At 45.0% G+C, this 15416-nt stretch overlaps 1 protein-coding gene and 1 pseudogene across 3 annotated transcripts in view; one reads left to right on the forward strand and one right to left on the reverse strand.

The window, feature by feature from the left end:
- Positions 1 to 364: 364 nt before the first annotated feature.
- On the reverse strand, positions 365 to 599 carry LOC144501196 (reactive oxygen species modulator 1 pseudogene; annotated as a pseudogene).
- A 1892-nt stretch (positions 600 to 2491) lies between these two features.
- The window catches only part of eral1 (Era-like 12S mitochondrial rRNA chaperone 1), a 682619-nt gene continuing 669694 nt past the window's right edge, over positions 2492 to 15416 (forward strand). For 2 of the 3 annotated variants that reach the window (XR_013499069.1, XR_013499068.1), the window contains exons 1-4: positions 2540 to 2705; positions 7391 to 7549; positions 10190 to 10317; positions 14476 to 14553. Coding sequence is in view for 1 of the 3 variants with exons in the window: in XM_078224622.1 (XP_078080748.1) it covers positions 2624 to 2705; positions 7391 to 7549; positions 10190 to 10317; positions 14476 to 14553 (447 nt within the window). In the remaining 2 variants the exon portion in view is untranslated. Of the gene's footprint in view, positions 2706 to 7390; positions 7550 to 10189; positions 10318 to 14475; positions 14554 to 15416 lie in introns of all 3 variants that reach the window. The other variant, XM_078224622.1, reaches the window with a different exon arrangement.

Genomic DNA, 15416 nt, shown 5'->3' on the forward strand with positions numbered 1-15416 from the left:
TGGTTAGGGTGCATTGACCTGAACAGGCGCCGGACTGTGGCAACTAGGGGAATTTCACAATAACTTCATTGCAGTGTTAATGTAAGACTTACTTGTGACTAATAAAAAAAACTTTTACTTTTCTTTAATTTCATTGAGCTTCCTGTATTTTGTGGGAGAGGGTTCCACACTCCTGCCAACCTTTTTGTGAAGCACTGCTTCCTAACCTCTCTCCTAAATGGCCTGGCTCTGATTTTATTTTTGATGCAATATTAAACCATGCACTTTAATCTCCATTATTATACAGCTGGTTACCAGGGAGATAGAGACAGGTGATACATTATCTGCAACACTTGAAATTTCAGCAGAAAGGAAAGATTGATTGTTAGCATCTGATTCCCATTCTAATTGCCATGATGGTTCCAAATGTGCCTCCACTCTGCATCCTGGTCTCCCCAACACCACCCAGCAGCTCTCAATCTCTCAGCCCTAGTCTGAGGCATGAAAAACTGCCAAATGGTGCACCAGCCACCATGCCAACTGCCTATCACCAAGCCCACTTTAACTCTGTCAAAGCAGCTGGACTGTGACTGCCCATACAGTGGCGTTGTGACTGGCATTGCAGGGATGCCTTCCGAATCTCAGTACCTCAGGTTGACATTTTGAGGTTATGCCCTTTGAGCAACTCCTTTAATCAGAGAATGATGTGAATTTGGAACTCGCTACTGCCACATTGAGGATAATATCTGCATTTAAGGAAAAGCTTGCGAAACATGTCAGACAGAAAGGAATAGAAGGATTTGTTTATCGGATTAGGTAAATAGGGATGGAAGGAGGTTTGTGTGGACTGTCAACATTAACATCGAGCATAGAATCCCTACAGTGCAGAAGGAGGCCATTCGGCCCATCAAGTCTGCACCAACACCAATCCCACCCAGGCCCTATCCCCGTTTAGTTACCCTGCTAATCCCTTTAACCTATCACATCCCTGGACACCAAGGGTTAATTTAGCATGTCCAATCAACCTAATCTGCACATCTTTGGACTGTGGGAGGAAACCGGAGCACCCGGAGGAAACCCACGCAAACACGGGGAGAATGTGCAAACTGCACACAGACAGTGACCCAAGTCGGGAATCGAACCCGGGTCCCTGGAGCTGCGAGGCAGCAGTGCTAACCACTGTGCTGCCCAGTGAGGATAAGTGGCCTGTTTTTGTGCTGTATGCCCGACATGATTTTGTTCCCAAAGTGTTATTGCAGTGAAAACACTCTGGGTGAGTGGGTTTCGGATGACAATGACAAGTGTCGAGTTCGGTCACCATAGAGTCAAAACAGTGTCTGATACTTCTCACTCATGAGAAAACCTCCCAGGCATTCCTCATGATTAAAAAGAAACGGCTTACATTTATATAGCACCTTTCATGACCTGGGGATGTCCCGAAATGCTTTACAGCCAGCGTAGTACATTTGAACAAAAGTCACTCTTTTATGAAGCACACAGCTGCCACACGGAACAGGATTATGATTTGATTTGATAAGCTTCCTTTGGTTTCTGCTCGATAATTTGGATTTCACTGTTTAAAAAAGCAGGCTCTTTAGTTAAAATTGATTTCTGATTAATGACACCTGGGTTATCGCTGTTGGTACTTAGAGAGAGTAATGACTGTTAGGATGCAGAAAACACAGTAGCTTTAGGGGGGAAGTTCAATAAACTCAAGGGGGAGAAAGGAATAGAATAATATGTTGGTCAGATTAGATTAAGTAGGAATGGAAGAAGACATATGTTTTTTAAGTTCAATTATGGGATGTGAGCATTAATGGCTAGGTCAGCATTTATTGCCTATCCCTAGTTACCCTTGAGAAGGTGATGGTGAGTTGCCTTCTTAAACTGCTGTAGTCCCGTTGGTGTAGGTACACCCACACCTTTGTTAGGGTGCGATTCCAGGATTTTGAGTCAGCAGCAGTGAAGGAATGGCGATATATTTCCAAGTCCGGATGGTAACATAACCAATCTGGCGGTGTCTCTGGTGATGTGTCAAATGTGGTCAGCAAAGAGTCAAAGCGTGACTGACATTTTTCATCCACAAGGAAACCTCAATAGCCCACGGCATTGTTCATGATTAAAAAGTAACAGCTTGCATTTATATAGTGCCTTTTATGAAATGGGGATGTTCCAAAGTGCAAAGGAAAATCATTATAGTGTACAGCAAGCTCCCACAAACTGCATTGTGACAAATGGTCATAGGCATGATGGGCTGAATGGCCTCATTCTGTGCTATAATTATTCTGTCATTCTCTGGCCAAATGATAATGTTAGGTTGAAGGACTGGATGTTGTGTTTAAGGGCTGATGTTGGTTAAAGGGCTGAATGTTGGCTTGGGGCTGACAGGTTAATGGGCTGAATGTTGGCTAAGGGGTGAACATTGGCTCAGGGTGGAATGGTGAAAGGGCTGAGTTCATTTAAAGGGCTGAATGTTGCCCTCTGACTGAGTGGCGCGGCCTCCTCCCCTCCTGTTGGTGGCGCTGTTGGAACCTATCCCAGCATGCCGCTGCGTGCTCCCACAATGCACGGCGGCAGTGTCATGGCGGCGGCCGGAGCGGCTCTCTGAGGGAGCGGAGAATCCGGAGCCCCGGGCCGGGAATCAATGGCTGCGGCCTTAGGCAGGGCCTGGCTCTGCACGGTGCTGGGGAACTCGAGTCGCAGACCCGGTATAAGCCGCCAGGCAGGTCAGTACCGGGAGGCACCTCCTTGACCGAGGACCGCTCGGGTAAATAAAGCCCCGGGAGGGGGGGCCCAGGCGCAGCCTGTGGGCCAGAAAGCACAGGCCTCTCTCCAGGGGGAGTAGGTGGGCAGAGATTCAAAACCGAGCCCGGGGCTTGAGTCCATCCGTGGTAGTTATACACATTGTCCAGGAGAAATTCACTGAGCGGTTAGTTTCAGGCACTAATTTTAGCAGAAATCACCTGGCACAGGTACAGCAGATAAACTGTTCATACTACTTCATATTTAATCAAACAATTAACCCCATTCAGTAGCCAATAATTTATATTTACGTGACACCCTATGGAAATCGAGGATTGTGGGGATAAGGCTGGAAAATGGAATCATACAATCTACAATGCAGGTGGCTATTCGGCCCATTGAGCTTTCACTGACAATCCCACCCAGGCCCTATCCCTCTAACCCCATATATTAACCCCACTAATTCCCCCTGACATGAAGGGGTGATTTGGCATAACCAATCCATCTAACCTGCACATCTTTGGACAGTGGAGTTGAGGATTATATCAGATCAGCCATGATCTCATTGAATGGTGGGACAGACTCGATGGGCTGACTGGCCTATTTCTGTTCCTACATCTTATGGTCTACCAGGGAGAACATCAAAGTGTGTCAAAGAGGTTTAAAGGACAGGAAACAGTTTTGGGGGAGGGGGGGGGGGGAGTTTCTGAGCTTTAGCAATGATTAAAGAACAAACCCTATCATCTTGGCATTTTACCACAAGATTAGAAGTTCACACCGACCATGTAAATTGATTGTTGAGATTCTGTGCAACATCTATTATTTTTAATTTACTAATCAAAAATGCAGTTGACCACATTTGGAATCTCAATTAGCCGCATAGTTTTTTAAATTTTATTTGTTCATGGGATGTGAACATCAAGGCAAGGCCAGCATTTATTGGCGCTCCCTAATTGTCCTCGAGAACACTGGCTGAGACTGCCACTCTAAGGCAGGACTATGGAGAGCTCGTCCACCAAGGCTCAGGTGTTGAAGATTTCATGACGCTTCTAAAACATTTCTCCCAGTCTGTTGGACAGTGTTTATCCCTCAGCAACAACCTCTTTCCCCCCCCTCTCCTCTCAAAATGACTTGCTGATCTATTGCTACTTGTGAGATGCAACTGTAAATTGTGACCATGCCTGTGTATTTGAGGTTTTTTATTATTCATTTATGGGATGTGGGCATCGCTGGCTAGGCCAGCATTTATTGTCCATCCTGAGTTGCTCTTTAGAAGATGGTGGTGAGCTGCCTTCTTGAACCACTGCACTCCCTGAGGTGTAGGTATACCCACAGTGCTGTTGGGGAAGGAATTCCAGAATTTTGACCCAGTGACAGTGAAGGAATGGCAATATATTTCCAAGTCAGGGTGGTAAATAATTCATTGTGTGCAAGGAACTTTGACATGTTGTAAGGGGAAGTTTCTCGCTTCCTACCAGCATAAAAGACAAGCAGACATGTACAGTACAGAAAGGCAACACAAACTTTATTCTCTGTTTAAAATAACAAAAACCGCAGGCCTGGGGAGAGACAGCTGCTAGTCAACTGCTCTGCCTGGCCATTGTGCGCTTTACAATTTATAGGGTTTTGAACTTCGCGCCAAACATATGGTAATAGGCTCATCATTTACTCCCAGTTACATGATCAGTGCCTGCTAATAACACAAAGCAGTGGCACAATAGCAAGATGTTAAAAAGCCATTATAGATAGGTGGAATTGATCTGTGGCTGATGATGATGTGAACCCATTTCCCTGGGCTGATCTCTTTCTGGAGGGTTCCCTTTGTGTTTTGAGCTTCTTGCATCATCTAATCAGTTGAGCTACTGTCTATGTTTTCCCTGCTTGGAGTCTAAAGTGATGAGGCTGTCTGAAGTGATTAAGGGGTGCCCATGAGTCATCGCATTGCTGTGAGCTGCTGACTATTTTAAAATAAATTTGATATACACGCGTAAAAATGTCCATGATATTAAGCATAAAAGTCGTCTTAAGCATAAAGGTTGCCTCCTTCACATGTAAATTAAGACTTTCTTTGCTATGACTGTCATTCTTAAAAAAATGAACACAAACACTTTGGTAATGTAAATTTGTAGTTTTATCTTCATTGGATATGATGGAAATTTTGGTAATGTCGTACCCACCCAACACTGACCCAAATTGTGCACGCATTTCAGCAGGTGGAGCTGTGTTTATTGTTAAGAATCAGATTTTAAAATCCAAAATGAGCAGATCCACACCCCTGAATCCGAAATTAATTCCAGACATTTCTCCAAAGTTGACCACAACTAAGATGGGAATTATAAACAGCTGGAGTGTTTAGATGCACGGAATTAAAAAAAGAAACAACTGTCACTTAAAATAAGCTATACATTCAAATAAAACAATCATTACTTTGGGGCTTTCGGAATACCAGAGGGGCACCTGATACTCAACTTGATCTCCTTCCTGGCCATGTACAATGAGCAATCCCATTTGAAAGCTTATGCTGGGGAGTTCACAGAGACCTAGTTAATTTATACCATGCAATAAGATTACATGCAAATGTATTTTATTTATTAGTGTCACAAGTAGGCTTACAACACTACAATGAAGTCACTGTGAAAATCCCCTAGTCTCCACACTCCAGCGCCTGTTCGGGTACACTGAGGGAGAATTTAGCATGGCCAATGCACCTAACCAGTCTTTCGGAGTGTGGGAGAAAACCGGAGCATCAGAGGAAACCCCCACAGACATGGGGAGAACGTGTAGACTCCACACAAACAGTGACCCAAGCCGGGAATCGAACCCGGGTCCCTGGAGCTGGGAGGCAGCAGTGCTAACCACTGTGCCACCGTATGTTTATCAGGTAAAGCTACAGAGCCAACTAATTGATGAAAAGTTAAAATATTTCACTTCTGTTTTAAGAAATGTGTCCCTGATGATTACAGCCTTTTGCAGTATCATACTGATTGGAAACTGGAACAGAAAATGCCGGAACAACTCAGCTGATCGCGCAACATCTATAGAGAGTGAACTAGTTCATGTTTCAGGCTGATGAACTTTCAGCAGAAGTGAGAAGTTAAAAATGTAATCCGTTTTAGGAAGTGAATAGGGGATGGTGCCAGAGGACTGGAGAATGGCGAATGTTGTTCCTCTGTTTAAGAAAGGGAATAGAAATGACCCTGGTAATTATAGACCGGTTAGTCTTACTTCGGTGGTTGGTAAATTGATGGACAAGGTCCTTAGGGATGGGATTTACGACCATTTAGAAAGATGCGGATTAATCCGGGATAGTCAGCACGGATTCGTGAAGGGCAAGTCGTGCCTCACAAATTTGATAGAATTCTTTGAGGAGGTAACTAAGTGTGTTGATGAAGGTAGGGCAGTTGATGTCATATACATGGATTTTAGTAAGGCGTTTGATAAGGTCCCCCATGGTCGGCTTATGATGAAACTGAGGAGGTGTGGGATAGAGGGAAAGTTGGCCGATTGGATAGGTAACTGGCTGTCTGATTGAAGACAGAGGGTGGTGGTGGATGGAAAATTTTCGGATTGGAGGCAGGTTGCTAGCGGAGTGCCGCAGGGATCAGTGCTTGGTCCTCTGCACTTTGTGATTTTTATTAATGACTTAGAGGAGGGGGCTGAAGGGTGGATCAGTAAATTTGCTGATGACACCAAGATTGGTGGAGTAGTGGATGAGGTGGAGGGCTGTTGTAGGCTGCAAAGAGACATAGATAGGATGCAAAGCTGGGCTGAAAAATGGCAAATGGAGTTTAACCCTGATAAATGTGAGGTGATTCATTTTGGTAGGACTAATTTAAATGTGGATTACAGGGTCAAAGGTAGGGTTCTGAAGACTGTGGAGGAACAGAGAGATCTTGGGGTCCATATCCACAGATCTCTAAAGGTTGCCAGTCAAGTGGATAGAGCTGTGAAGAAGGCCTATAGTGTGTTAGCTTTTATTAACAGGGGGTTGGAGTTTAAGAGCCGTGGGGTTATGCTGCAACTGTACAGGACCTTGGTGAGACCACATTTGGAATATTGTGTGCAGTTCTGGTCACCTCACTATAAGAAGGATGTGGAAGCGCTGGAAAGAGTGCAGAGGGGATTTACCAGGATGCTGCCTGGTTTGGAGGGTAGGTCTTATGAGGAAAGGTTGAGGGAGCTAGGGCTGTTCTCTCTGGAGCGGAGGAGGCTGAGGGGAGACTTAATAGAGGTTTATAAAATGATGAAGGGGATAGATAGAGTGAACGTTCAAAGACTATTTCCTCGGGTGGATGGAGCTATTACAAGGGGGCATAACTATAGGGTTCGTGGTGGGAGATACAGGAAGGATATCAGAGGTAGGTTCTTTACGCAGAGAGTGGTTGGGGTGTGGAATGGACTGCCTGCAGTGATAGTGGAGTCGGACACTTTAGGAACATTTAAGCGGTTATTGGATAGGCACGTGGAGCACACCAGGATGATAGGGAGTGGGATAGCTTGATCTTGGTTTCAGATAAAGCTCGGCACAACATTGTGGGCCGAAGGGCCTGTTCTGTGCTGTACTGTTCTATGTTCTATGAATAGAGGCAGGTTTGGCAGAAAATTTGAGACGGTTTACTGTTGGTGTAATTCTTTGTCACATTGCATGATCTGTGTTTGTGCTTATCAGCATTTGCCTTTCTGCAAAGTGACCGGATTCACACTGTCACCCGCTCATTGGCCAGTCACTACGGTCGCAGCTCGGCTCTGGGGAAGATATTGGGAGTCACAAAACAAGAAACTGATGACCTTGGTCGACAATACCCTCCTGCTGTTTCTGTGAGTAAAGGTGGGTTCTCAACTTGCTCTGTGCTTCCTTCTAAAGTTGGGTGGTCTGCGAATATTTTTATTTAGTTGCTGGATCTCAAGACTGGTGTTTTTCTACGAGCAATTTTTGCGACTTGGGTGTATCGTTGGTGACCATTCTTTGACTGCTGCAAACTCCCAGGGTCTGCGAGGTAGGAATCAATGCAAATCAATCTTGTGAAGAATGTGAGGGGGAGAATGATCAATTTCAGATTGAGACCAGCCTGATACACAGCAAGACTCGTTCCCAATCTTGCACACTGTCATCAGGAGAGGGGAACGTGCGCGAGACTAAGTTGCACCACACTGCTTGTAATTGTGTACAAATTGGCATCTTGCTCAGAAAAGACTTTCACGCGGCTGGTGTATCGAGTGGAAAGTTCGTACTGCAGCAGGAGGGGTTTTCTGATGAGGCTGGGTCTGAGACACTCTGGGATATTGTAGAGGGAGTTTTACTTGGCCTCCTGGGTGCTGAACTAGCTTTGGGAGCAATTATTGCCACGACTAGGCTTCTGAAGTGAAAACTCAGTCGCTTTCCTGACACTGCTGCTCCTCACCTCGTCAGGCACAAAATCTCATGGGGTTGGAGAATTTTAGTGTCATTGTGGGTTTATCTATTTTGAGGCCCTGAAGAATCTTTCATTTTCTAATTGTTTTTTAAATAGTGATATGTGTGGCGTTGACACTGTGTGTTTGTGCCGAGGAACAGGAGGAAGTCAGTCAGATCAAGAGGCAGTTCCGTATTCAGTAATATATCACGACTGACCAATGCCTCAACTCCATTTACTCACCTTTACTTCATATCCTGTGTACACTCGACCCAACACTAATCTACTGATCGCACTCTTGAAAGTTCTAACTGGCCTAACCTTAGTTAGGCCGCACTTGGTATATAGTGTTCAAATCTGGTTGCCACGCTACGAGAAGGATGTAGAGGCTTTGGAGAGGGTACAGAAAAGATTTACCAGGATGTTGCCTGGTCTGAAGGGCATTAGCTATAAGGAGAGGTTGGAGAACCTTGGTTTGCTCTCACTGGAACAATGGAGGTTGAAGGGCAACCTGATAGAAGTCTACAAGATTGAGGGGCATGGACAGAGTGGATAGTCAGAAGCTTTTTCCCAGGGTGGACGAGACAATTACTAGGGGGGGCAGAGGTTTAAGGTGCGAGGGGCAAGGTTTAAAGGAGATGTACGAGGCAGGTTTTTTTACACAGAGGGTGGTGGGTGCCTGGAACTTTCTGCCAGGGGAGGTAGTGGAAGCGGATACGGTAGTGAGTTTTAAGGGGCGTCTGGACAAATACACGAATAGGATGGGAATAGAGGGATATGGTCCCCGGAAGGGTAGGGGGTTTTAGTTCAGTTGGGCAGCATGGTCGGTGCAGGCTTGGAGGGCCGAAGGGCCTGTTCCTGTGCTGTAATTTTCTTTGTTCTTTGGCATCCAACATGCACAGCTGTTATTTTAAACACCTCAGTTACAAAACCTTTTAACTTTCTCAACTCAAAGTACAAGTCCAGTATATGAACATATCCTCCTAATTTAACCATGGATTTAGGATCGGTTAACAGGCAGAAAACAGAGTAGGAATAAGCAGCTACAGGTGGATTTGGACAGGCTTAGTGGACAAGAACTTGGCAGATGGAACATAATGAGGAAAAATGTGAGGTTATTCATTTTGGTAAAAGGAACAGATGTGCAGAGTATTTCCTAAATGGTAAGAAGTTAGAAAGTGTAGCTGTACAAAGGGACCTGGGTGTCCTTGTCCATAAGTCACTGAAGGCCAACATAAAGGTGCAGCAAGCTATTCGGAAGGCTAATAAATGTTAGCCTTTATCCCAAGAGGATTTGAGCGCAGAAGTAGCAAGGTCTGGGTTCAATTGTATAGAAGCTTGGTTAGACCGCACCTGGAGTACTGTGTGCAGTTCTGGTCTCCTTACCTCAGAAAGGCTATTATTGCCATAGAGGGAGTTCCAGATTTGTTCCGGGGATGGTGGGACTATCTTACAAAGAGAGATTGGGCATGCCGGACCTGTATTCACCAAGAGATTTGAAGAATTGAGAGGTGATTTCATTGAAACCTATAAAATACTCAAAGGAATAGACAGAGTAGGTGCAGGTAAGATGTTTACCTTGATTGGGGAGTCTAGAATCAGGGGCTACAATTTCAAAATAACTTAGGACCGAGGTGAGGAGAAATTTCTTTACACAGAGGGTTGAGAATCTTTGGAATTCTCTGTCCTAGAGGGCTGTGGAAGCTCAGTCACTGAGTATGTTTAGGAGAGAGATGAATAGATTTATGATTAGCAATAATGTAAAAGATTGTGGGGATAATGTGTGCAAAAGGCATTGCTGTATCTGATCAGCCATGATTGTATTGAATGGTGGAGCAGGCTGAATGGCCTACTCCTGTTCCTAACTCCCATTGTGGTTAATATGTGCTGAGTCCTATCTGAGTCCATTGTGACATTTCTAAGGTGCGTTGCCGAAAACTGAATGCAAATGTCCCAGATGGATCCAAACTACTACTCAGCAGCATTCACTGTGCACTCTTGGCCCGGCCTTGGCTCAGCACTTTGCTCACACAATTCACTGTCTGAAATGATTGAAGTTGTATTTCTGTGCCCAGACGAGCAGTACGACCTCCTCCTCCATCAACCAGATCAGCCTGAAAACTCGCGTGTGCTGAGAGTCGCCATCATCGGGGCTCCGAATGCTGGCAAATCCACCCTATCCAACCAGCTTCTGGGCAGAAAGGTAAACCCAGCTTACCATTTTAAAGAAAGATTGAATGCCCCTGGTTTAGTTCCTGCTATTGATGTCCTTGAGGACTTATTTTTAAAAAAAAGTTCTAGCCAGCAGTTGTTGTCGTGCTGACGGATCAGGGAGCTGCTCACTATATCGGCACACCTCATCTCAACTAAGACCAGAAACAGATGTAGTGTTAATGCAAAGGCAAAATACCGTGGATGCTGGAAATCTAAAACTAAAACAGAAAGTACTGGAAATGTTCGGCAAGTCAGGCAACATCTGTGGGGACAGACACAGAGTTAACAATCTGACCCACAATCAGAACTGAAAAGTGTTAGAGGTGAAAGAGGTGAGTGAAGCCAGTAAATTGGCAGGAATATGGGAGAGGGAAACTGAGTGGCACAGTGGTTAGCATTGCTGCCTCACAGTGCCAGGGACCTAGGTCCAATTCTGGCCTTGGGTGACTTTGTGGAGTCTGCACGTTCTCCTCGTGTCTGCGTGGGTTTCCTCCCACAGTCCAAAATTGTGTGGGATGGGGATTTTCACAGTAACTTCATTGCAATGTTAATGTAAGCCTTACTTGTGACACCAATAAATAAATTTTTTAAAAACCTTAAAACTTAAAAAAACATAAACCAAGGAGCTGCGAGTGGCAATGGCAAAATCATTCCCAGCAGTCCGATAAAATGGGAGCAGTGCTTATGACTGGAATCGTTGAACTTGATGTTGAGTTTTAGAGCATTGTAGAATTTCTGACGTTCCATTTTTCATGTTAGAGTCATAGAGATTTACAGCATGGAAACAAGCCCTTTGGCCCAACTTGTCCATGCCGCCCAGTTTTTACCATTAAGCTAGTCCCAATTGCCCGCATTTGGCCCATATCCCTCTATACAGATCGTACCCATGTAACTGTCTAAATGCTTTTTAAAACACAAAATTGTACCCACCTCTACTACTACCTCTGGCAGCTTGTTCCAGACACTCACCACCCTCTGTGAAAAAATTGCCCCTCTGGACCCTTTTGTATCTCTCCCCTCTCATCTTAAACCTATGCCCTCTAGTTTTATATTCCCCTACCTTTGGGAAAAGATGTTGACTTATCTGTGCCCCTCATTGTTTTATAGAGCTCTATAAGATCACCCCTCAGCCTCCTACTCCAGGGGAAAAAAAGTCCCAATCTATCCAGCCTCTCCTCATAACTCAAATCACCAAGTCCCGGTAGCACCTAGTAAATCTTTCCTGCACTCTTTCTAGTTTAATATCCTTTCTATAATAGGGTGACCAGAACTGTACACAGTATTCCAAATGTGACCGTAACAATATCTTGTTCAACTTCAACAAGACATCCCAACTCCTGTATTCAATTTTCTGACCAATGAAACCAAGCATGCCGAATGCCTTCACCACCCTGTCCACCTGTGACTCCACTTTCGAGGCATTATGTACCTGTACCTCTAGATCCCTTTGTTCTATAACTTTCCCCAATGCCCTACCATTAACTGAGTAAGTCCTGCCCTGGTTCGATCTTCCAAAATGCATCACCTCACATTTATCTAAATTAAACTCCATCTGCCATTCATCAGCCCACTGACCCAATTGATCAAGATCCCATTGCAATTCCAGATAATCTTCACTGTCCACTCTGCCACCAAGCTTGATGTCATCTGTAAACGTACTAACCATGCCTACTAAATTCTCATCCAAACCATTAATATAAATGACAAATAACAGTGGACCCAGCACTGATCCCTGAGGCACACCGCTGGTCACAGGCCTCCAGTTTGAAAAACAACCTCTGCAATTTTCTGTCATCAAGCCAACTTTGTATCCAATTGGCTACCTCACCCTGGATCCTGAGAGGTTTAACGTTATGTAACAACCTACATGCTGTACCTTGTCAAAGGCTTTGCTAAAGTCCATGTAGCCAACATCACTGCACTGCCCTCATCTACTGAGATCCCTTAAAATCTCAATCAAATTCGTGAGACATGATTTTCCATTCACAAAGCCATGCTGACTGTCTCTAATCAATCCTTGCCCCTCTAAATGCCTGTAGATTTGTGTCTCAGTATATACCTTGTAACAGCTTACCCACTACAGATGTTAGACTCACCGGCCTGTAGTTCCCAGGCTTTTCCTTGCAGCCCTTTTTAGACAAAGATGCAACATTTGCCACCCTCCAATCTTCAGGCACCTTACCTGTGGCTGTCGATGATTCAAAGATCTCTGCTCGGGGGACCTGCAATTTCCTTCCTAGCCTCCCACAATGTCCTGGGATACACTTCATCAGGTCCTGGGGATTTGTCTACCTTGATGCGCTTTAAGACCTCCAGCATCACCTCCTCTGTAATATACACACTCCAAGACACCACTATTTATTTCCCCAAGTTCCCTAACATCCATGCCTTTCTCAAAAGTAAATACTGATGAGAAATATTAATTTAGGATCTCAACCATCTCTTGTGGATCCACACATAGATGACCTTGTTGATCCTTAAGAGGCCCTACTCTCTCCTAATTACTCTTTTGCCCTTTGTGTATTTGTACAAGCTCTTTGGATTCTCCTTTGCCGTATCTGCCAAAGTAATCTCGTGTCCCCTTTTTGACCTCGTAATTTCTTTCTTAACTCTACTCCGACACCCTCTATATTCATAATCCACTTGATCCCAGCTGCCTATGCATGTTATATGCCTCCTCCTCCTCCTGGGTCTCAGTATCCGAGTCATCCAGTGTTCTCTACTTTTACCAACCTTGCCCCTCACTCTAAAAGGAATGTGCTTACCCTGAACCCTGGTTAACACACTTCTGAAAGCCTCCCACTTACCAGACGTCCCTTTACCTGCCAACAGACTCCCCCAATCAACTTTTGAAAGTTCCTGTCTAATACCATCATAATTGGCCTTGCCCCATTTTAGAATTTTAAGTTTTGGGTCAGACCATAGCTATCTTAAAACTAATGGAATTATGGTCACTGGTCCCAAAGTGATCCCTCACTAACACTTCTGTCACCTGCCCTTCCTTATTTCCCCAAGAGGAGGTCAAGTTTTGCCCCCTCTCTAATCAGGCCACCCACATACTGAATGAGAAATTCCTCCTGAATACGCTCAACAAATTTCTCTCCATCCAAGCCCCTAATACTATGACTGTCCCAGTCAATGTTGGGAAAGTTAAAGTCCCCTACTATTGTTCGGAATGGGTTAACAGACCTTCCAATTAAATCCTAATTTGATGTCAATTATCCAGTCGAAGTCACTGATATATAAAGGGGCCACAGGTAGCACTGTTTGTTGGTGGAGAATTGTGTGTGGAGTTGGATCAAAGAAATAAAGGTATTTTATGAAGAAGCAGAACTCCTGTCTCCTTTACTTTCCAGCAGCCGAGAGGCTCAAACACTATTACCACCCTATTTTTCTCGGTGCTATCTGTAATCTCCTTACATATTTTCTCCTCAATTTCCTGCTGACTATTTGGGGGGGCAATAGTACAATCCTACCAAAGTGATCTCCCCCCTTATTTCTCAGTTTTACCCATATAGACTCAGTGGACGAACCCTCAGAAATATCAGTTTCAGGCAGTGAGTGTTGGTAACCTCTGTTGAGTTTTACAGCTGAGCCCAGTCCGTCCTCTCCTGTAGATTCTCTGCCTTCCTGGGGAGCAATCCCCCCGGCCCAGAGGTACTTGCATGAACTTCCACCCCAGCTGAGATCCGCTAACTCAGTGCGCACACAATGAGTTACAAGAACCTCGGACCTTTCAAGTCCGTGTGACCCAGCTGCCTTGAAGTGACGTTGTGGGAGCTTCCTTCCTCCTCCTGGTCCAGCTGAGTCTTGCTTCATTTCCTGGCTGACTTCCAATATTCTTGCTGAGGACAAGCTGTCCGGTAAATTTATTTTGTTGTTTTGTCCTAGCGAGGCTCCCAGCCTCAACTCAGCATTGCAGAGAGCTGGTGACAGGAAATGTACAATTTCCTGAAGAATATAATACAATCGGACACACTTGTAAATAAAGGGTAGGACAGCTTGAGATCATTCAACAGTGAAACAGCTGGGTGTTATGTTTAAATGGATGTTAATCGTATCTTTCCTTTGTTAAAATAGTCACAGTTCAAACTTGTGTCTCGAGTGACTTTTGGTTTAATGATCTTTTCTGCTTATTGTGTTGCAGGTCTTTCCTGTTTCAAGTAAAGTCCACACAACACGCTGTCGAGCTCGAGGAGTCATCACTGATGGAGCAACGCAAATCGTGAGAGCCCAGCTTTTCCTGACCTCCTTTGGTTTCTTTCCAAAGGGTCTTAGCTCCACGTGATTTAATTCTGTTTTTCGAGGAGGGTCAAGTCGTGAGCTTCATGTTTGACGCGAGGACTTCAGTGACCCAGACTGTTTTTGTCCCCCTGCTGAATCTGGTGGTTCTTGTTGAGTTGTGGCGCTTCATTAGAATTCAACCGTGGGGCGGCATGATGGTTAGCACTGCTGCCTCACGGCACCAGGGACCCGGGTTCGATTCCCGGCTTGGGTCACTGTCTGTGCACGTTCTCCCCGTGTCTGCATGGGTTTCCTCCGGTGCTCCGGTTTCCTCCCACAATCTGAAAGACGTGTTGGTTAGATGCATTGACCCGAACAGGCACCGGAGTGTGGCGACTAGGGGCATTTCACAGTAACTTCATTGTAGCGTTAATGTAAACCTTGCTTGTGACTAATAAATAAACATTAACCTTGAAAGTGAGTGTCAGCTCAGTGACATTCTCAGCTGTGGCAGGAAAGGGTAGGTTAGATTAAGTGTCCAGCCTACTTTTCTGCACGGGCTCCGATGGACTGGTTTTAAAGAGAAGATTGGCTGGAGATCCAGGACCATGTCCATTACCAACCACCTCCTTAAACTCCTCTTACCTATTCAATGCACTGAGTGGCACTTAAGATTGAGGCTATCGTTCAGCTTCTTCCCTCTTATCCATCAAGACAAACCTTCCCTTTATGAAACTGCTATCCGCCCATCTCCGTGCTGGGGTCCCACACCAGCTGTAATTGTAAAATAGTCCCCACTCCTCGGCTAACCTTTCTAAAATCACCAACCTTCTCCCTAACCTGAAAAGCGGTCCTTGCGGATTA

Source organism: Mustelus asterias, chromosome 12 (genome assembly GCF_964213995.1).
Source record: "Mustelus asterias chromosome 12, sMusAst1.hap1.1, whole genome shotgun sequence".
NCBI classification, from domain to species: domain Eukaryota; kingdom Metazoa; phylum Chordata; class Chondrichthyes; order Carcharhiniformes; family Triakidae; genus Mustelus; species Mustelus asterias.